The 21090-nt window shown below is 40.8% G+C and overlaps 1 protein-coding gene and 1 long non-coding RNA gene across 4 annotated transcripts in view; both read left to right on the forward strand.

Moving 5' to 3' along the window:
- Window positions 1-19934, forward strand: part of LOC138949633 (zinc finger protein 11-like) — a 74600-nt gene extending 54666 nt beyond the window's left edge. For all 3 annotated transcript variants that reach the window (XM_070321421.1, XM_070321422.1, XM_070321423.1), the window contains exon 4: window positions 256-19934. In XM_070321421.1, coding sequence (XP_070177522.1) covers window positions 256-2453 — 2198 coding nt within the window. In that variant the 3' untranslated portion in view covers window positions 2454-19934. The remainder of the gene's footprint in view (window positions 1-255) is intronic.
- Window positions 1-21090, forward strand: part of LOC138949675 (uncharacterized) — a 349293-nt gene that overhangs the window by 92462 nt on the left and 235741 nt on the right. The gene's annotated exons all lie outside the window — the stretch shown is intronic.

The raw sequence follows: 21090 nt of genomic DNA on the forward strand, positions 1-21090 counted from the left end.
TTGACAAGTGGCTCTATCCCATCTCCCCCCTTTCCCTCGTCGCGATATAACCTTCGTGGTTGAAAAACGACGTTAAACACCAAATAAAGAAAAAGAATGCTGTGGAAAGCGAAAGTAGGTTTTTACATGTTTCCGCGTGGTGGCGCCACAGGTCTTCCTGTTTTAATTTTCAGCGCCGTATGAAGCGTCTCGGTGTACTCTACAGTCTCTGTAGATACTAATTTGCATCACCTACATCACTTGCATTTCTTTCAGTGCCGGACAGGGAGGTCAAAACAGCTACCATGACTGCAGTACAGCCGTTGGGCGGAAAAGCTGCAGTCAACACAGCTACCACGCCTACAGTGCAGTCATTGGACGGAAAAGCTGCAGTCAACACAGCTACAATGACTACAGTGCAGTCATTTGACAGAAAAGCTGCAGTCAACACAGCTACCATGCCTACAGTGCAGTCATTGGGCGAAAAAGCTGCAGTCAACACAGCTACCATGACTACTGTGCCGTCATTGGACGGAAAAGCTGCAGTCAACACAGCTACCATGCCTACAGTGCAGTCATTGGACGGAAAAGCTGTAGTTAATGGGCACAGCGATGCCGGGCTCAAACCGTGTTCAGGTCACAAGAATCAGCAGGTTGTGATTACAACACATACAGGGGAGAAAAAGCATGCATGCAATGAGTGTGGTGCCAGGTTTTTACGGTCTAGTAATTTGAAGCAACACATGTTAACACATACAGGGGAGAAAAAGTATGAGTGTACTGAGTGTGATGCTAGTTTCAAACTGTCTTCTTATTTGAAGCAACACATGTTAACACATACAGGGGAGAAAAAGCATGCATGCAATGAGTGTGGTGCCAGGTTTTTACTGTTTGGTAATTTGAAGCGACACATGTTAACACATACACATACGGGAGAGAAAAAGTATGAGTGTACCGAGTGTGATGCTAGTTTCAAACTGTCTTCTTATTTGAAGCAACACATGTTAACACATACAGGGGAGAAAAAGCATGCATGCAATGAGTGTGGTGCCAGGTTTTTACGGTCTGTTCATTTGAAGCGACACATGTCAACACATACGGGAAAGAAAAAGCATGCATGCAATGAGTGTGGTGCCAGGTTTTTACGGTCTGGTGATTTGAAGCAACACATATTAACACAGAGAGGGGAGAAAAAGTATGAGTGTACTGAGTGTGATGCTAGTTTCAAACTGTCTTCTTATTTGAAGCAACACATGTTAAAACACACAGGGGAGAAAAAGCATTTATGCAATGAGTGTGGTGCCATGTTTTTACGGCCTGGTGATTTGAAGCAACACATGTTAACACATACAGGGGAGAAAAAGTATGAGTGTACTGAGTGTGATGCTAGTTTCAAACTGTCGTCATATTTGAAGCAACACATGTTAACACATACAAGGGAGAAAAAGCAAGCATGCAATGAGTGTGGTGCTAGGTTTTTACGGTCAGGTACTTTGAAGCGACATATGTTAACACATACAGGGGAGAAAAAGCAAGCTTGCAATGAGTGTGGTGCCATGTTTTTACGATTTAGTTATTTGAAGATACACATGTTAACACATAGAGGGGAGAAAAAGCATGCATGCAATGAGTGTGGTGCCAGGTTTTTACTGTCTAGCCATTTGAAGCAACACATGTTAACACATAGAGGGGAGAAAAAGCATGCATGCAATGAGTGTGGTGCCAGGTTTTTACTGTCTAGTCATTTGAAGCAACACATGTTAACACATACAGGGGAGAAAAAGTATGAGTGTACTGAGTGTGATGCTAGTTTCAAACTGTCTTCTTATTTGAAGAAACACATGTTAACACATACAGGGGAGAAAAAGCATGCATGCAATGAGTGTGGTGCCAGGTTTTTACGGTCTTGTGATTTGAAGCAACACATGTTAACACATAGAGGGGAGAAGTATGAGTGTACTGAGTGTGATGCTAGTTTCAAACTGTCTTCTTATTTGAAGCAACACATGTTAACACATACAGGGGAGAAAAAGCATGCATGCTGTGAGTGTGGTGCCAGGTTTTTACGGTCTCGTCATTTGAAGTATCACATGTCAACACATACGGGAAAGAAAAAGTATGAGTGTACTGAGTGTGATGCTAGTTTCAAACTGTCTTCTCTTTTGAAACAACACATGTTAACACATACAGGAGAGAGAAACCATGCATGCAATGAGTGTTGTGCTAGGTTTTTACGGTCTGGTGGTTTGAAGCAACACATGTTAACACATACAAGGGAGAGAAAGTATGAGTGTACTGATTGTGATGCTAGTTTCAAACTGTCTTCTAATTTGAAGCGACACGTGTTAAGAAGACATACAGGGCTGAAAAAGCATGCATGCAATGAGTGTGGTGCCAGCTTTTTACGGTCGGGTCATTTGAAGCAACACATGTCAACACATACGGGAGAGAAAACGTATGAGTGTACTGAGTGATGCTAATTTCAAACTGTTTGTTTGCTTAACGCCCAGCCGACCACGAAGGGCCATATCAGGGCGGTGCGACTTTCACATTTAACGTGCCTCACACACAAGACAGAAGTCGTAGCACAGGCTTCATGTCTCACCCACACTATTTCACTGCTGCCGCGAAAATGCTATTTGAGCGGCCAGGCAGCTTGGAGCAAGCAGGCCATAAATAGCGCTGGCGGTGACCCACTTTAGTTTCGCGCGCCTCAAAGCCCTTGTTCATTGTACTCGGGAAGTGCACAGCGTGTGACAAAATACGTGTTTCTTGGTATGAAATGGACTGGTTTGCGTGACTTGAACGTTGGATTACCGTCATCTTGTGTATATTGTTTCTCGGATATTCAGGCTTTGTGTATGTGCAAACTAGAGTTCCAGTGAGGATTCGGTTTGTTTGATTTTGAAGTAATACTGCTATCGAATCTACCGGCAAGTCGTTCTTTGTTGTATCAAAACGTGCGCATTGTATACCATTTTGTAACCACGCTCAATGTTTATACCAACGACCGACTGTGTTTCTGATGTTGCCGTCAGTAAGTACTTAGTCTAAACTGTGTCATAGAGTGAGAATAAGTTTTTGTGTTTCAGATTAGAGCAGTTTTGTTTCGTTAATCCACGCGCCTAATCAGTGCATGCACCGTTTGGCACAGGCACTCGACTCTAGTGCATTTCATCTGTTCTGTTTTTTGTATTGCTTGTTTTGCGTCCCCCCCCCCGCTTTTTTTGTGACGTGTTTATTCCTGACTTAATGTTGTGACTGTAATTGTGCTTATGTTCTTGCCTGTCTGTATCAGTGTATATGGTTTTGATTGTTTATTGTTATCAATTTCTTTCAATTTGTAGTCACTCTATTTATTGATTTAAGGTGTCTCAGTTAAGAATGGCGGCAGTGCAACATACAGAAGATCTCCACATATTTAGGCTAAATGCTATGTGCAGAATTTGTGGCAGAAGATCAAAGGCAGCGAAGGACAAACATCATACCATTAGGCATTGCAAAAACTATGCATCAGGGTTGTTTCAGTTTCACGGTATTCAAGTTTCTGAAGAAGCTAATGGCACCACTTTCTCAAGTACATTGTGTACAACATGCGCTGTTCGTCTCAGCCAACAAAAAAACCCTAACATTCCACCTCAAGGATTCTCAAAAGCAATGCATAGTAACATTGAAAAAACAAAAGTGATGTGGACACAATACAACTCCAAAGTGGAAGTAGCTGACTGTAGTGTGTGTAAAACGTTTGCCGAACAAATGGCCGGTTGTCTTAAAAAAAATAAAAAAGCCAGTGAAAAAGCTGCTAGTCCGCAAAGAAAAAGCACATGTGTTGACAGTACTGATGCCTGTACAAGCACTTCTATTGTTGAAACCTTTCAGCCACAGTGTTCTTCAACACCTGAAACAAAAACCGCAAGCCGTGTGGTCAAAAAACGTCTGTTCGACCTGCTGACATCTCGCAAGGGTACGACTCAGAGTCAGAGTGATGTAAGTACTAACAATGACACAGTCGTCGTGTCAGCTGCTTCAACATCATTTCAAACCCAAGCCCCAGCAGAATCAAACGATAACACACCTGTAGCAAAGTCTGTATCTCAGTCACAGAAAGCAACAGATACTAACACTGTTTTGTCAAAAAACAAACCACAAACCCAACTCCGCCCAATAGAACAGTTGCAAGCACCTTTGACAAAAAAAGAGGAAGAGTATTTAACTGGCTTAGTTAGGGTGAAACTGGCACAGTCAGATGACAAGAAGACGTTGATATGTAAGACAAAAGCACAGCCACTTGTCCTAAAGAAAATTGTGAGAGCGAAAAAGTCATCAGCGCTAGTTTCTACTCCAATGAGGAAGAGAAGAGCAAAGGAAATTGCCAACTTGAGAAAAGAAATTTCCGGTTCCACGGAAGCTGACATAATAAAACAACAAAGCACTGAACTCAAGCACACTACAAAGCGCAAAAGGGATGACATTCTGAAAACAGCTGGGTTGGGACAGGCACGCGTCTCTTCAAAATCAGCAGCTCAAATTAGAGCAAAACTGTCACTTAGCTGGGCAAAACAAAGGCAGTTGCGAAAATTAAACAAGGCAATGGGAATGAAAATGGAGTGTGAGAAAAAGGAGAGGGAATTTCAGGAGGGAGTGCTTTGTGGGAAAATAGAAGTTTACACATTACGTCTCTCATGCATCAACAAAGCGACAAAGAAAGAGGAAGTTAGGGGCATTCCCGTGTCTTCTATTGTCAGCTGGCCCAAGTTTGTAACGGATCTCTTAGACCAGTACGACAAGAAGAACATGCTAACATGGCATAACAACACCTTGCCAGAAAATGAAATTTGGGTTAAAATCGGGGGTGACCATGGAGGGGGGAGTTTTAAAGTTGTTCTTGAAGTAGCAAATCTCCACAATCCAAATGCGAACTCAAAGTTGGTTGTGATGACTGAAGCCAAAGATTGTGCTGAAAACCTTGAAAAGATTTTAGGCAGCACTATTAAAGAGGGAGTTAGTGCTGTCAACGGCATGATGTGGAAAGGAAAAAGGCTGCGAGTGTTTATGTTTGGGGATTATGATTTCCAGTCAAAAAATGTATGGACTGTCAGGAGCCCAGAGTAGTTATCCATGTCTTTGGTGCAAGACTTCCAAAACGCAAATGCAATGGAGTCCAAGAGAAAAAGCCCCCAAAAGAACGTTAAGAAACATGAAAGAAGACCTCATAGGGTACCAAGAATCTGGCAGTGACAAAAAACATGCCAAAGACCACTACAACGTCATTCGTGCTCCAATATGGGACGTCAAAGTGAGTCATGTAGCGCCGCCTTACCTTCATTTGCTCCTTGGTGTTGTGAACAAACACCACGATCTTCTTGCAAATGAGTGTCACCAGCTTGACAAGCAAATAGCAGATGCCCTTTCTAAAATAAAACTGAGTGAAGAGCGTTTGGTGGTGATTGACAACACTACCGAAGCATTCAGAAGGTGTGTCAGAAAAATGTATAATCTCCGAGAAAAAGGGAAACTTAATCTGAAAACGTTTCCAGTCTTCGACAGATCTGAAGGACCAACAGTTGCAGGGGTTACTGAGATTTTGAATAAGCATAGCATAACACCTCAGGCCTTTTTTGGTGGTAGCTTCAATGGGAATCACTGCAACAAATACATTAAAGATGAAGTGATTACTGCCGTAGCAGACAGCGTAGAAAGAAGGGCATTTATCCTGACAGATGATTATGGCGTGCACACCCTTGCAGGTCAAATCAAAGACAAACACACCCGTTTGAACAGTCTTTACTCCAGTGTGCACAGGCTTGTGTCACACACAAAACCAGTTGGGAAAGATGACCTTCCTGGCATCCAAGTAGCTATTTCTGAATACATGGAGTTCTACAGAGGTAACGTGTGCCTTGACAACGTTAATGTCATCCCAAAGCAGCACATACTTGAAGCACATTGTGTAGAGTTTATGGACAGGTGGGGGATGGGGCTTGGTTTGATGGGTGAACAGGGCGGCGAAAAAATACATTCTGACGTCAACAATTTGAAAAGGAGAGTTTGGGGCATGAAAAACAAGGGACAGCAACTTTGCCAGTTAATGAAAGAGCAACAAATTAAGACCTCACCGATGCTGCTTGACACCCCGCCAAAAACAAAATCCTAAACAAGAATGATAAAAAGTCATTGAGGCCTTTAGCATATTGACACAATAACAGCTCTAAAACATTGTTTTTTGTTGTTTGTTTTTCTTCTAAAATTGTACATATTGTTTTTTTTCTTCTTCTAACAATGTACATTGTGTTTTTGTTTTGTTTTTCTTTCTAAAAATGTACATAGTGTGTGTGTGTCTCTGTGTGTGTGTGTGTGTGTGTGTGTGTGTTCATATGCGTGTGAGGGAATGTGATCCCGCGTAAAGAGTGTGTTTACACTCACATTTGAACCGTTTAGTTTGAAATTACACCCACTCTATTCCATTACAATGCACGTCATCTTTTTTTTCTTCAGCATCTCAGAGAAATAACAACCCCAACTGTTGTTGTGTTGTTTTGTTTCGTTTTGTCTGTTCTGTTTTGTTTGCGATAATGAAACAAACGTTAAATTGTCGTCGGATCGACGAGTTTTCTTTCCTGTGGTATATATATACAAGTTTGTGAGAACAATACGAGTGAAAAACTGTGTTGAAAAACTTTCAAATCGACTTGTGTGCTGCTATTGGATTATTGACCAACAGTTGCAGGGTTAGGTAGGCTTTTTGTTTTCTTCACATGCAGCTAACAATTTGCATGAACATGTATTGAAAGACCGTTTTTTCTTTCTTTTATATTACAGGCATTAATTGCACTATTTTGAATTATATAAACGCAAAACAAATTTCACATGCGCACCATACGCATGCCTATAATATGTTTTTAAATACGACATTAATTAGTGTTCTTTTTTGTGGCACATTTAGGATGTTTTGTTTACTGTGTTGTCTTCTGCCGTCTTACATACTGTGCCGTTCCTGTTTCTTTAAATGCAACATGCACATGTTTTTCAGAGTGGTTGGTTTTTGGGGTTTAATGTCTCTTCAGCAGATGCTAGCTGCTATTCGAGACCGTTTTTCAGAGTGTAAAGAGTGGCATAATTATATACTTGAGGAGCAAACACTTTTTCTAATTCTCTCATTTACCCTTTCTTCTGTCTTGAAAATTGTGGCATGTTTTGTTTCATACTATTGACATACATGTATTATCCGCCTATGTGTTGTCGGGGTATAATATCATGTGGCACTTCGCGCGGATTTGGGTGAGCGCGCGCGAGCTACGTTTTTTTTTTTCTCCTGTGGTATATTATATATATACAAGTTTGTGAGACTTGTATAGGAGGGCCGTGAGGTAAGCTTTTTTGTTTTATTCACATGCAGCTAACACTGTAACATGAACAGTTTTCTTTCTTATATGTTACTGACATTATCTACACTATTTTGAATTATATACTTATATAAACGCAAAACAAATTTTACATGCGCACCATCAATGACTTCTACTAGTAGTCCTTGGCATAATATGTATGTAAATATACGACTGTATATACTCTACTGTTTGTATATATTTCGTAAAGTGTTGTATATATGTATTATCAGAGACTGTAGAGTACACAGAGACGCTTCATTCGGCGCTGAAAATTGAAACAGGAAGCCCTGTGGCGCCACCACGCGGAAACATGTAAAAACCTACTTTCCCTTTCCACAGCAGTAGCGATATCGTGCAGCACAACCATGGCCGCACCAAAAAGAAAACACAGCGGGGCATGGTCTTTGGCCATCAATTGCTCAAACTCACATGCCAAAGGCTTCAGGATGTTCAAATTTCCTGAGGAAGAGAGCAAGTGAGGATTGTTTTTCTGTTTTTTTTCTCTCGTTAAATGTCGGAAAATCAGTAAAAAGTGTAGCGTCGAACTGCGTGTATTCTACAAGAACAGAGAAAACACACACTGTACACAAGCTCAACAATGTGATTGCGCAGTTGTTTAATTAACATCAGGCTTAATTTTGTTTTGAAGGACAACTGAACAATTGATTCTATTCTTCGTCCAAGCGCAAAACGGTCGAAAACTTCTCAAACTAGAATACTTGTGACGATGCTGTTCAAAGTGTCATCCAGTCGGTCCGTACCTTGTTAATTCATCTCAATTCATGTGTGTGTGTGTGTGTGTGTGTGTGTGTGTGTGTGTGTGTGTGTGTGTGTGTGTGTGTGTGTGTGTGTGTGTGTGTGTGTGTGCGTGTGTGTGTGTGTGTGTGTGTGTGTGCGTGCGTGCGTGTGTGTGTGTGTGTGTAACTGACTCAGAGAGAGACGGAGAGAGAGAGAAAGAGAGAGAGAGAGAGACAATGACAATGACAAATCTTTATTTTTCGAGGGTGACAAGAATAAGCATAGATATGCTTTTTTGCATCTGGCCCTCGCCCTAAAGAGGTACTAAACTATTTTACTATAACTATGACTAGGGAAAAAAAGAGAGAGAGAGAGAGACTGAGAGAGAGAGCTTTCTGAACAAGAAAGAAGCAACCGATAAGAAATAAGACAATCATCGATCGATCAAGATTCTTTAATTAAAGTCAGCTAGGTCACAATAATGTTGTTTAAGTTGCTGTATTTTACAGTTTTCCTTACATGACCGTGCAATTGACTACCCATTTCACTTGAGAGGTGCTGGGACGACGTCAAGTTGACTAAATGCCTTAGTTACCGATTTGACCGGGAACTATTTCGTTAACGATTTATTCCTGACATATTTTCTCAGGCTTAAGTGACCATGTATACAGTATGTATTTGTATTTGACTAAAACACACAAAAATAACGACGGTTAGTTCGTGAAAAGACACTGACTTGAATCATGTTTGCATATAACTACAGCGATGCAGCGGGTATTGCCGCCTAAGTAAGTTTGATTTAATTTTAATCTACACCATTTTCTGCGGTGTTTTTATGGTCATTTAACACTATTGTGACTAGCACTGCCACGGCGTTTACGTCCTGCCTGCCCAAGCTTGCCACCAAGAAACTTCCCAAAAATCAGTAACTGTAAAAAAATCTGTCTAGCAAGCTTGAATTAAGTCCAATCACCACCAAATTTTGTGTACTAATTCAAAAATGGATGCCCAGTTCAGTCGTGCTATTTATAAGTTTGTCACGCGATTTGTTTTAGCAAAGGGGGGTGAAAGGGGGGTGAAAGGGAGATAATTTGTGTTTTTTAACGTTTTTTTGTGTGTTTTATTTTCTACTGCTTTTTTTTAAAAGTTATTTTTTAACAGAAAGTATTATAAATAATGTTATAACCAAACAAGGTGTAAAACCTATGAATTAGCTGAAATATTGTTAACATTGTACACAGAAATAAGGAGACAGTACAAAGAAAAAAACAAGCAAATCACGCATTCACTCACAGCATCCTGACTGAAATGAAACAAAACTGTAGATCTAACACTCACCAAATGATGTCTAGGTAATCCATATTGAATATAAGTCACATTTTCACAACAAAGTACCAACTGTACACCTATGAACAATTCCAAAAGGATTTGAAGGCTCCAGCCATCCATTGTTATCAGTGCTGCCACGCCCCCATAGCTCCTGCACGATTCCGAGATACATGTTCGTCTAGCAGTATCACCGCCAACCACGTGTAGTTTGCCGACTCGTACTAGCAACAACGGGACTGTTTCTTCCTCACTTTCACTGCTTGTATCGCTTTCGTGAGGCGAAAACGATACGTCCGAATCATGCTCTACGGGATCCTCTAGGTCCAACATCCGGAGAATCTCCTCCCGAGACAAGGCTCGCCTTTGATTCATTTTTTTTCCTCAAAAACGCACACAAATCAGGCGGATTTGCAAATGGCACAAGGGGACGCCAAGTGTATCAAGGGAAACAACTCAATTTATTTGCAAGCTTCAAAAACCGGGAAGCAATCACGAGTTGTGTACCCTCTATGGCTGGTACTGAAAAATGCGCTTCCCGTCCATGGGCGTGTCAGCGCTGGTACTGATTTATCAGTGTCCCGTCGCGAAAGTGTTAAAAAGGATGTTCACAAACAAACATATTTTTTCGTTCAGTTACTTTTTGCAGCACTGTCAGCCGGACAGAACAGACAGTATGTTAATATAAACGTGATATAAACACAGCCGACAGCAGCCGCTATACGCGAACTTCCTTGTGCGGCAGGGAGTGGCTCTTTTCCCGCGCTGGGCTGGCCGGTCTCACTTTCGCACCGCAGCGCAAAGAAGGATGAAGCGTCTCTGTATACTCTATAGTCTCTGGTATTATGTACTTGGGGATTACCTTTGTCTTTATCTTTCATTATTGAGTCACTTGAGAAAAAGTGACTCTATGTAATCGGTCAGTGTTAGTCTGTCCGGCCGGCCGGCCGGCCGGCCGTAGACACCACCTTAACGTTGGACTTTTCTCGGAAACTATCAAAGCGATCGGGCTCATATTTTGTTTAGTCGTGACCTCCAATGACCTCTACACTTTAACGATGGTTTCGTTGACCTTTGACCTTTTTCAAGGTCACAGGTCAGCGTCAAAGGAAAAATTAGACATTTTATATCTTTGACAAAGTTCATCGGATGTGATTGAAACTTTGTAGGATTATTCTTTACATCAAAGTATTTACATCTGTAGCCTTTTACGAACGTTATCAGAAAAACAAGGGAGATAACTAGCCTTTTCTGTTCGGCAACACACAACTTAACGTTGGGCTTTTCTCGGAAACTATAAAAGTGACCGGGCTCAAATTTTATGTGAACGTGACTCCCAGTGACCTCTACACTTTGACGTCTGCTTTGGTGACCTTTGACCTTTTTCAAGGTCACAGGTATGTCTTGAAGGAAAAAAATTGAAATATCATATCTCTGAAACTATTCATCGGATTTGATTCAAACTTTATAGGATTATTCTTTACATCAAATTATTTACATCTGTATTGTGTTGTGAATAGCAATTTCTTCCTGTCCATCTGATGCCTCATATAATATTCAGAACTGCGAAAGTGACTCGATCGAGCGTTTGCTCTTCTTGTTTTTTTGTGTTCTTTTATTGTGGCACATTTAGGATGTTTTGTTTACTGCGTTGTTTCAAGGTGTTTCATTAAATGCAGCATGCACATTTTTTTTCAGAGTGCAAAGAGTCGCATAATTATATACTTGGGGGGGGGGGGGGGGGAACACACTTTTTCTAATTCTCTCATGTATCCTTTCTTCTGTCTTGTGAATTGTGGCATGCATTGCAATAAATACAACTAAACACACTAAAAACATCAGTTCCGAAATTGGCAATATCTGGCCACCACACACTCAGAACGACTGCCATCTCTCTGCTCGACTGCTATCTCTCTGCTCGCGGCATCCAGGTTATCAACACAGCATAACAGAGAGCTGGGGCCAGGCACGCTAGCGCTGCAGACAAAGAAGGGTGCAGGTCTGGCCCTATATATTTCAGGCGCCAGTGTGGGCGGAAGGGGTTGGAGGAAGGAAAGGGTAAATCGGCAGGAGGAGAGTGGTACTGCCGGTTATTTTTAGCTGGTGGCAGCCTGGCAGAGAGTACCTCACACGGAACACAGTGCACCCAGTCACATTATTCTGACACCAGACCAACCAGTCCTAGCGCTAACCCCATAATGCCAGACGCCAGGCGCAGCAGCCACTAGATTGCCAATTTTAAAGTCTTAGGTATGACCCGGCCGGGGTTCGAACCCATGACCTCCTGATCACGGGTCGGACGCCTTACCACGAGGCCAACAATACAGACCGGCACGGTTGGCCTCGTGGTAAGGCGTTCGACCCGTGATCGGGAGGTCATGGGTTCGAACCCCGGCCGGGTCATACCTAAGACTTTCAAATTGGCAATCTAGTGGTGTCTGGCATTATGGGGTTAGTGCTAGGACTGGTTGGTCCGGTGTCAGAATAATGTGACTGGGTGAGACATGAAGCCTGTGCTGCGACTTCTGTCTTGTGTGTGGCGCACGTTAAATGTCAAAGCAGCACCGCTCTGATATGGCCCTTCGTGGTCGGCTGGGCGTTAAGCAAACAAACAAAACACGTTTACAGAGAGAAAGAAGCAGAGGGGGGAATAATGCTGGTTTAATATTGTCAAAGAATAAACCAAAGGCACTAAAAGAGAAAGTGGGGGTAGCAAAGTAATTAGCGAGGTGACGCTGACAGGTGATTTATATCGTAAAGTCGAGATCGCGTTAGTACCGCCAGGTCTGTTTTATGTTCGCCATCCTTGGTGGTATCAGGGTTGATGATAGCACCCGGAGAAAACGGGTGTGAGCACGTATGTTAGTCTCTGGCAGAGGGTCATTAGAGGCTTTAGGTTTCAGTGTGTTTTAAGGTTTAGAAAATAGTTGCTAATGAATTAATTGTTAAATATTAATAAAAGCACAGGGTTTGATGTGGTTTTTGGCTCACGTAAGTGTAGCCTATGCGATGCTAACTTTTGTCTGTCTGTGCGTGCGTGCGTGCGTATGTATGTCTGTGGTAGAAACTTTAACATTTTTGACTAAACACCGAAATACTCATTTCACCTGGTTATTTTTCAAGCACCATCTTTAAAATATTGAAGCAATGTTCAACATTGTGTCGGCATGTGTGTAGTTAAAGCGTGTATCCAAAGAAAACGGGTGTTGTTTTTTTTTTTGAAGGGGTACAAGCAGTTGACTGGTTTGTGTTGTGTGTGGTATGTAGACCAGGTCAGGGGTCAAGGTTAGGTCAGTGTTACACGACACTTGAGATTGCCACAAGTTCTCAAATGTCGTATAGTTGTGTTCTTTTATTCTACGTCGCCCGTCTTCGCAGCAACAGAAAACAACTCGTCAAATTGAGTTCGAGGATTTATTCAGCATTCAATACATACAACTGCACAACGTAGCAGAACTCAAATAGAAGCCTTTTAACATTCAAATCGCGCTGGCATATATAGTAAATACTCAATCTCGAGAATATTCCAGACCGAACATGATACAACTACATTATACGAGCCGTGCATGGACTAAACTAGCGACATTCTCTTATGACGTACATCAAAAGGTGCCGACGCCCTTAATCCGATCGAACGCCACGAACTCACACTAAAACAGCATGGTAAACAACTTGTTTTGACAGGACTAGAAAGTTCACCTGCATTCTCGTCCAAGCATAAATATTGTGTTTACCAAATATAATATCGGTACTTTCCCACAAAGTACAAATAAGTCAATTACATGCAACACACAAAACTGAACCAAAGCTCAGCAACGGTAGCGTTTCCTAACAGTCAGATCGCGTGAAGCATTGTGGTATAGATTCACTTCTCAGTTCTAACCGAGCTGCATTCACCGATTCGGGGTAGACGATTTCACATTGTTCGGTTTTGTAGCGGCTCCAGAAAAAATAGATAAAGAAGGTATCAAAAGAGATTTCCTACAGGTTGATCTGCACAGCGTGTTTTCAGTGTCTGCGCGAGGAAGCGCTGTCGAATAGGCAGTGTCGATCTCAGTGGCAGTCGTGTCCCGTAAGTAGGCTACAGACAGACAGATCTAGATCTAGCGTCTCCCACTCTTGCACTGTGTCTATGCTTACTGTGTGTGTGTGTGTGTGTATATGTGTGACGGAGTGATTGAGTTTGTGTTACTGTTTGTCGATTTCTTACGGGAGCCTTGAAGGCTTCGCCTCTTGTTGTTATATGGTTTGACTATGTAATTAAGCATGTGTTGTATTATTATACATGTAAGAAATGCAGTGTTTTAGTTGTGTGAGTTAAAAGTCAAGTGTATAAATACTGCAGCCACAAAGCATGGGAACTATTTTGAAAAATGAAAGAGGGGGACATTGGAAAGAGAACGGAGTTGGTGCCAGGGTTCCAGAGACGCAAGATACTAAACCGGCCAAGACTGGAACTGGAGAAAGAGAACACGTCAGTGAAGAACTCTGGTATTCATCTCATTCAAGGACTGAACTTTTCGTGTCATCTTCTCAGGAACCCTAATAAGTGACTGTAACTAAGAACGCTATCATATATCTATTCAGTGAACCCAAAAGTGCACTGACCAAGATATAGACATCCACTAAAAGCAGAGGACCACCACCAACATTACCGGCACGGTTGGCCTAGTGGTAAGGCGTCCGCCCCGTGATCGGGAGGTCGTGGGTTCGAACCCCGGCCGGGTCATACCTAAGACTTTAAAATTGGCAATCTAGTGGCTGCTCCGCCTGGCGTCTGGCATTATGGGGTTAGTGCTAGGACTGGTTGGTCCGGTGTCAGAATAATGTGACTGGGTGAGACATGAAGCCTGTGCTGCGACTTCTGTCTTGTGTGTGGCGCACGTTATATGTCAAAGCAACACCGCCCTGATATGGCCCTTCGTGGTCGGCTGGGCGTTAAGCAAACAAACAAAAACCACCAACATTCCCTATACGAGACTCGAAGAGAGATATTGTGACATTGGTGTGTGTGATTGTGCGAAATCAATTGTGCGAAATCAGTGCAGTAGTTAACCTGGCCAGGTAAGGTGAAATATCATATTTTATATTTTTGTTGTTTTCCCGGGAAACCTTAGTGTTTGTTAAATTTTAGTTTGTGTTTATAGTTCAAGATTATTTGGTCAATTGTGAATTGAATTAACTTTACATGGTTTAAAAATGTGTTTATGTTGATGAGAATGCGTATGCACATTTCTATGTTGCACGGATGAAGCTAAAAGATGTCCAATTGAGTGGGCGCATGCGTGTCTAGTTTAAATAACTCAAGTGTTAGAAAATATCATTGTTCCAAAATATTACATCCACATCAAAACATTAATCCTATCTCGCCACCTTTGACAATTATGCAGCAGCCCATGTTATGTTGGTGTTACAGCTTGCTCAAATGCCTATTAACACCATGTTTTGTTGATGTTAGGCTTGATTATTAATGTAAAAAACACACACCATGTTATGGCGTTCACATCACTGTTTTCACCTGGATGGAATCATGTGTCAGAAAGGAAAGCATGATGTTTGGGAATTGTGTGCGGGTTTCATGCTTGGATATTGCACTTTGCTGACTAGCCACAGGTTAATATACATTTAACAATATTAGTTTTCATATGCATCATCTCTTGACACATTATGTAAACATCTTAACATTAACACTTTGGTTCCGTCGCGATATAACCTTGACTTGCTCCTGCAACTGCAGATGTGGGGGCATATGAAAACTCTTGGTCTGCAAATTAACGGGAAGGAGAATCTGAAAGGTGCAACAGCCTTAAAAGTTGCAGAGAAGAGAGAGCGACTGAGATCCCTGATCGAAGGTAACCCAGGCATTTTGGCTGGACCCCTTCCCCTCGCCCTGGCCCAGTGTGATGATGCTCCTCCTTCCCCAACCAATCCTGAAGATGATGCCCAGTCAAGCAGTGATGAGGATGTTCAGGACACAGAGACTTTTGCCAATGTACAAGAGGCTGGGCTAGCTAGCTTCAAGTTCGACAAGACCGGTGAAGTAGTTGTTGTTGCATTTGCAGGAGGAGTCTGGTACCCTGGAGTAGTTGATGCTGTTGTGTCGGCAGAATCAGCTGTCATTAACTATATGCACCCTTCTGCCCTTACTAGGGTCACTGTCCCCTTGCCCGACTCTGCTGAGTTTAGGTTCCCTGCCAAAAAGGACCGCATGGAAACGGACTCGGCTAGTGTTTTTTTTGCATGGGTTGACATTTGAACCAACATCTACCAGCTGCAGAACTTTCACCCTCTCCCACCCCATTTCCCTCATCAACACTCAGTACAAACAATTTGCAGCCTTGTACAACATTCCCCAGTACTAGTAGTTTTTTGCTGTTGTTTTTCTTTCATGCGATTTTAGTCAAGTTATTTTGATGTCCAATATGGCAATAACCTGCTTGTTTGCCTTTAGTTTAGCTGTACATTTTGAGTATTTTTATTTGACTTCAAGAAGGAAAGCAGTTAAGTGTGTATAGATGGAGTGACTCGCTTGTTTCCCCTTCTAATCCGGTAAGCATAACTAGGCTTCATGACACAAAAAAAAAAAAAAAAAAAAAAAAATTAATTTGTTAACATGTTTTAACTCTTTTTTTTGGGTACACATCTTAATTTTGGTTACAAATATGTTTTATTGGCAAGTTCCCTTTTAGTTAAATTAAGATTTGTGGAAAATTGTTTTGTTTGAGTGACACGTACCCTCTCTGACTCTGCCTTTGGTCATGGTTGTCTGTGATGCAATCCGTTAACTGCTGTGTTTATGTATTGTCTCACATACTGCTTAAAGGATGAATGAAATATGCCAGATACATTTTTATAATGATTGTTTCAGCAAAGAATCATCTCTTAAAGGAATTTAATTGATTTTTGCAATTTTTGCTCGTTTGTCGCATGTTGACGTGAAAGGACATTTTGCGATGTTAAAAATCTTAATATTATGTAACACTTTTTCAGAATCATGTTATCAATTTCAAAACATACGTCATTGCATAGCTTAGGTGATGATCTTTAATTTGATATATCATATGTACATAATCATTAGATTGGTTTAGCTTCAAGCTCAAAGTTCAGTTTTCATTTCTCATGTCATTTTAGTGTTACAGCCTCAAAAACAAAATCATCTATAAAGTATTCAAAACAAGTTTTTTTTTTTTTATTTCTCATATTTTGTTGGTTTCATGTCCTAAACATTAAAAAAAAACAATAATATCATTTCTATGTTGGATTCTTAAAAAACACCCTTTGCACACTATTTTTTTGTCTAAGTCCAAAGTTGGTCATTTTGCCCGATATGCAGTATTTTGCTAGCCTGTAACTTTTTTTTCTGAAATCATAGAGCTTTGAAATTTGTTGTGCTTGTTTAAAGTATATACATTATTCGGATAAACATTGCTTGACTGTTATAACCTAATCTGTTTGTGTTTTATGATGGTGTCAAAAATGGCTGATTGTGCTATGTGCATGGGCCTCCCTACCATACGTGAAGAAAATTCTGCTTCGAGTGCCTATTCGATTTTATTTTCTGTGATTTGCAGAGCTCCATTCTGTGTACCTAGGTTGGCCTAGTGGTGAGGCGCCCGCCCCGTGATCGGGAGGTCGTGGGTTCGAACCCCTGCCGGGTCATACCTAAGACTTTAAAATTGGCAATCTAGTGGCTGCTCCGCTTGGCGTCTGGCATTATGGGGTTAGTGCTAGGACTGGTTGGTCCGGTGTCAGAATAATGTGACTGGGTGAGACATGAAGCCTGTGCTGCGACTTCTGTCTTGTGTGTGGCGCACGTTATATGTCAAAGCAGCACCGCCCTGATATGGCACTTCGTGGTCGGCTAGGCGTTAAGCAAAGAAACAAACCAGTCTGTGTCCCTGTCCGAATGTCACTTTCTCTCCACTTGGAAATGCTTTTAAAGTTTAAATATGGAAGAAAAAGAAGAGAAAACACAAATCAAGCTCTTAGCGTATCGGTGACATGTTTCACCAAACAATCTGTTGAGTATCGAGCTGTGTTCACCGTTGACCACACTATGGTTCATTTACCGACAAAGCCGTGGGTCCGTGAACACAAACAAACACACGTCACTCAATGCACTGTTAGTACGAACACTGTTCTGAATAGGCAAAATTACTACATTTAGTCAAGCTGTGGAAATCACAGAATGAAACTGAACGCACTGCATTTTTTCACAAGGACCGTAGTCCGCCGCTAGTGCAAAAGGCAGTGAAAGTGATGAGCCTGTTTAGCGCGGTAGCGTTTGCGCTTTGCTGCATTGCACGCTTTACTGTACCTGTCTTCGTTTTAACTTTCTGAGCGTGTTTTTAATCCAAATATATCATCATATCTATATATTTTTAGAATCAGGAACCGACAAGGAATAAGATGAAATTGTTTTTAAAACGATTTCGGAAATTTATTTTTAATCATAATTTTTATATTTTTAATTTTCAGAGCTTGCTTTTAATCCAAATATAACATATTTATATGTTTTTGCAATCAGAACATGATGAAGAATAAAGTAATTTGGGTCGCTTTATAAAAAGATAATTTTAATTACAATATTTAGATTTTTAATGACCAAAGTCATTAATTAATTTTTAAGCCTCCATGCTGAAATGCTCCCGCAGTGGGGCACTGCGGTTATGAAATTAAAGGCCCCTCCTGTTTTTGGAACCGCAGGAGCTTTCTAGTTTGCTGTTAGGTAGATTTTTGGTTCCTCTTTCCTGTCATGCTCTCTTTTTCTTCGTGAATTCTTTTCTTTTTTCTGCCTTCTTGCTCATTCACCTGTATTTTTTCCAAAAATCTCTTCTCTTGCCGCTTGTCTCGCGATTCATGTATAGTTTAATCTGTTAGTGTTCTGATGTAAGTCCAGCAGTAGATAGGTTAAGCCTATTTTAACATACTGGAAACTGGTAATCTTCCAGTAGGTATTAATTTAGTTTTACTAAAGCCTGCTGGGACACAAGTAATGGGTTAGTGCATTTGTAAACAGGAATCGCTTGACAAGTGGCCCCCTTCATCCCCCCCTTCCTCGTCCTGATATGGCTCTGCGTAGTCGGCTGGACGTTAAGCAACAAATAAACAAACAAACAAACAAATGCTGAAATGCAATACCGAAGTCCGGCTTTCGTCGAAGATTGTGTAAACATGTGAAATAATTCCTAACAAGGATTATTTCTTATTTTACACAGACTGTCAGTGGTAGCATTTATCTTAGCAGTCAAGAAGTGACTAAAGTAAAAGGGACACAACTACACTTATTATTTTGACATGCATTTCTGTTGGTTACTTCCCTTGACTTAACTACTTTTCGTCAGATACCAGAATATAAAATAGAAGTAGTGATGAGAAAATTATCAGAAGTATCTGAAAGTCATTGGTTACATTTAAGGAATATTTAGATGTTGAAATTATATTTTTAACTATGAAGATATATTACTTATGATGAAACCACGTTCCAACTTTTTGAGTTCCTGTGGCTGGAACTGGGTCTCTCTCTTTTTGATTCTGAGAGAGATGGCACCGGCTTCGGGTGGCTAGAACATGGGGATTTAAGTGCTCCTAATTCAGGTAAGAGACTGAAAATACTGTGGGAGATGATCACACAAACCGTTTACTTGTATTTCTATGCAAAGATAAATCATGGATGAATAATATTGAAGATGATTCCAGTAGATAGAAAATGGTATATGTCTTTGTCTGTTGTGTGGCCATGCCACGCATGTGGTCTTGAGTTTGGGAAAAACCTGTGTGAGGTATCGGGAAGAGTTCTGTGGTTCGAAATGTTATGTTTGTAATTTGTATCAAGTTTCTCTGGTGGTTACTATTTGTATTTGTCACTTGTGATGGGAGAAAATACATGTTGAGGAGTCTGATTTTGACTGATGGAGTTGGGACTTATGGGACTGTTCAGTTGATGCGAGTGGAATCACATTTGTGTTAGTGTATGCTGAAATACAGTTCTTTTGTGACACTGTGTACAGTAAGGCTGAGTAAGATAGTGACGTTTTGATTTGACTTTGTTGCACTTAGTCATATGCAACTCAAAACACAACTTCTTGTTCATGTTTAAAAGAAAGTTGTTATCATAGATGGTGATTGAACATTTTCTTGTCAATGTTGATTCCTATGCCGTGCGTCACATGACATACTTTTCGGTTCTAAAGCGCTCAAGTTTGTCATAAGAGTTTGTCTCGTTTTGTATTTGTATTCTAATCCTATGTTCTTATTGTCAGGTTGTTGACTATTTACATTTGTTTTGTTATAGCGTGTTTATGAGTGTTATGCATTGTATTTTCAGGGGCACTTTTCCTACCTCCCCTTCTAGCTGCCATGCTTTGTCAAGTGTTTTAGTTTATGTTTTTTCCTCAAGTGTTTAGTTTAGCTAATAGTTGTTGTTTTTTACCGAAGTTGTGTATAAGAAAAGAAGTGTTGGTGTTAGTGAAAGTGAAGAAAAGGTAATAAATGTTTAAAGGTAAATTACAGTGTGTTGCCTTGACGACTGTGTAGTAGTGAAAGTTGTTTGAGTGTTGATGTCGTGAAAAGTAAAACTCAGTCTTTGTAGAGTAGACTTTTTTCTAAGAAATCTCTTTTCCCGAACCCGACCTTATGTCCACTTAATACATTCCGGCGAAGTGACAAGGTTTAAATAAAATTGGCAATACGACTACTTGTAGTATTGGCAAGGTTTACAATTGCTTGGCCAAAATTTCAATCAATTTGATTGAAAAATGAAGGTGTGACAGTGCTGCCTCAACTTTTACAAAAAGCCGGATATGACGTCATCAAAGACATTTATCGAAAAAATGAAAAAAATGTATGGGGATATCATACCCAGGAACTCTCATGTAAAATTTCATAAAAATCGGTCCAGTAGTTTACTATGAATCCCGCTACACGCACAGACACACACACACACACATACACCACGACCCTCGTCTCGATTCCCCCTCTATTTTTGAGTCACTTGAGAAAAAGTGACTCTATGTAATCGGTCAGTGTTAGTCTGTCCGGCCGGCCGTCCGTAGACACCACCTTAACGTTGGACTTTTCTCGGAAACTATCAAAGCGATCGGGCTCATATTTTGTTTAGTCGTGACCTCCAATGACCTCTACACTTTAACGATGGTTTCGTTGACCTTTGACCTTTTTCAAGGTCACAGGTCAGCGTCAAAGGAAAAATTAGACATTTTATATCTTTGACAAAGTTCATCGGATGTGATTGAAACTTTGTAGGATTATTCTTTACATCAAAGTATTTACATCTGTAGCCTTTTACGAACGTTATCAGAAAAACAAGGGAGATAACTAGCCTTTTCTGTTCGGCAACACACAACTTAACGTTGGGCTTTTCTCGGAAACTATAAAAGTGACCGGGCTCAAATTTTATGTGAACGTGACTCCCAGTGACCTCTACACTTTGACGTCTGCTTTGGTGACCTTTGACCTTTTTCAAGGTCACAGGTATGTCTTGAAGGAAAAAAATTGAAATATCATATCTCTGAAACTATTCATCGGATTTGATTCAAACTTTATAGGATTATTCTTTACATCAAATTATTTACATCTGTAGCTTTTTACAAACGTTATCGGAAACACAGGGGAGATAACTAGCCTTTCCTGTTCGTCAACACAC

Source organism: Littorina saxatilis, linkage group LG16 (genome assembly GCF_037325665.1).
Source record: "Littorina saxatilis isolate snail1 linkage group LG16, US_GU_Lsax_2.0, whole genome shotgun sequence".
Classification (NCBI taxonomy): domain Eukaryota; kingdom Metazoa; phylum Mollusca; class Gastropoda; order Littorinimorpha; family Littorinidae; genus Littorina; species Littorina saxatilis.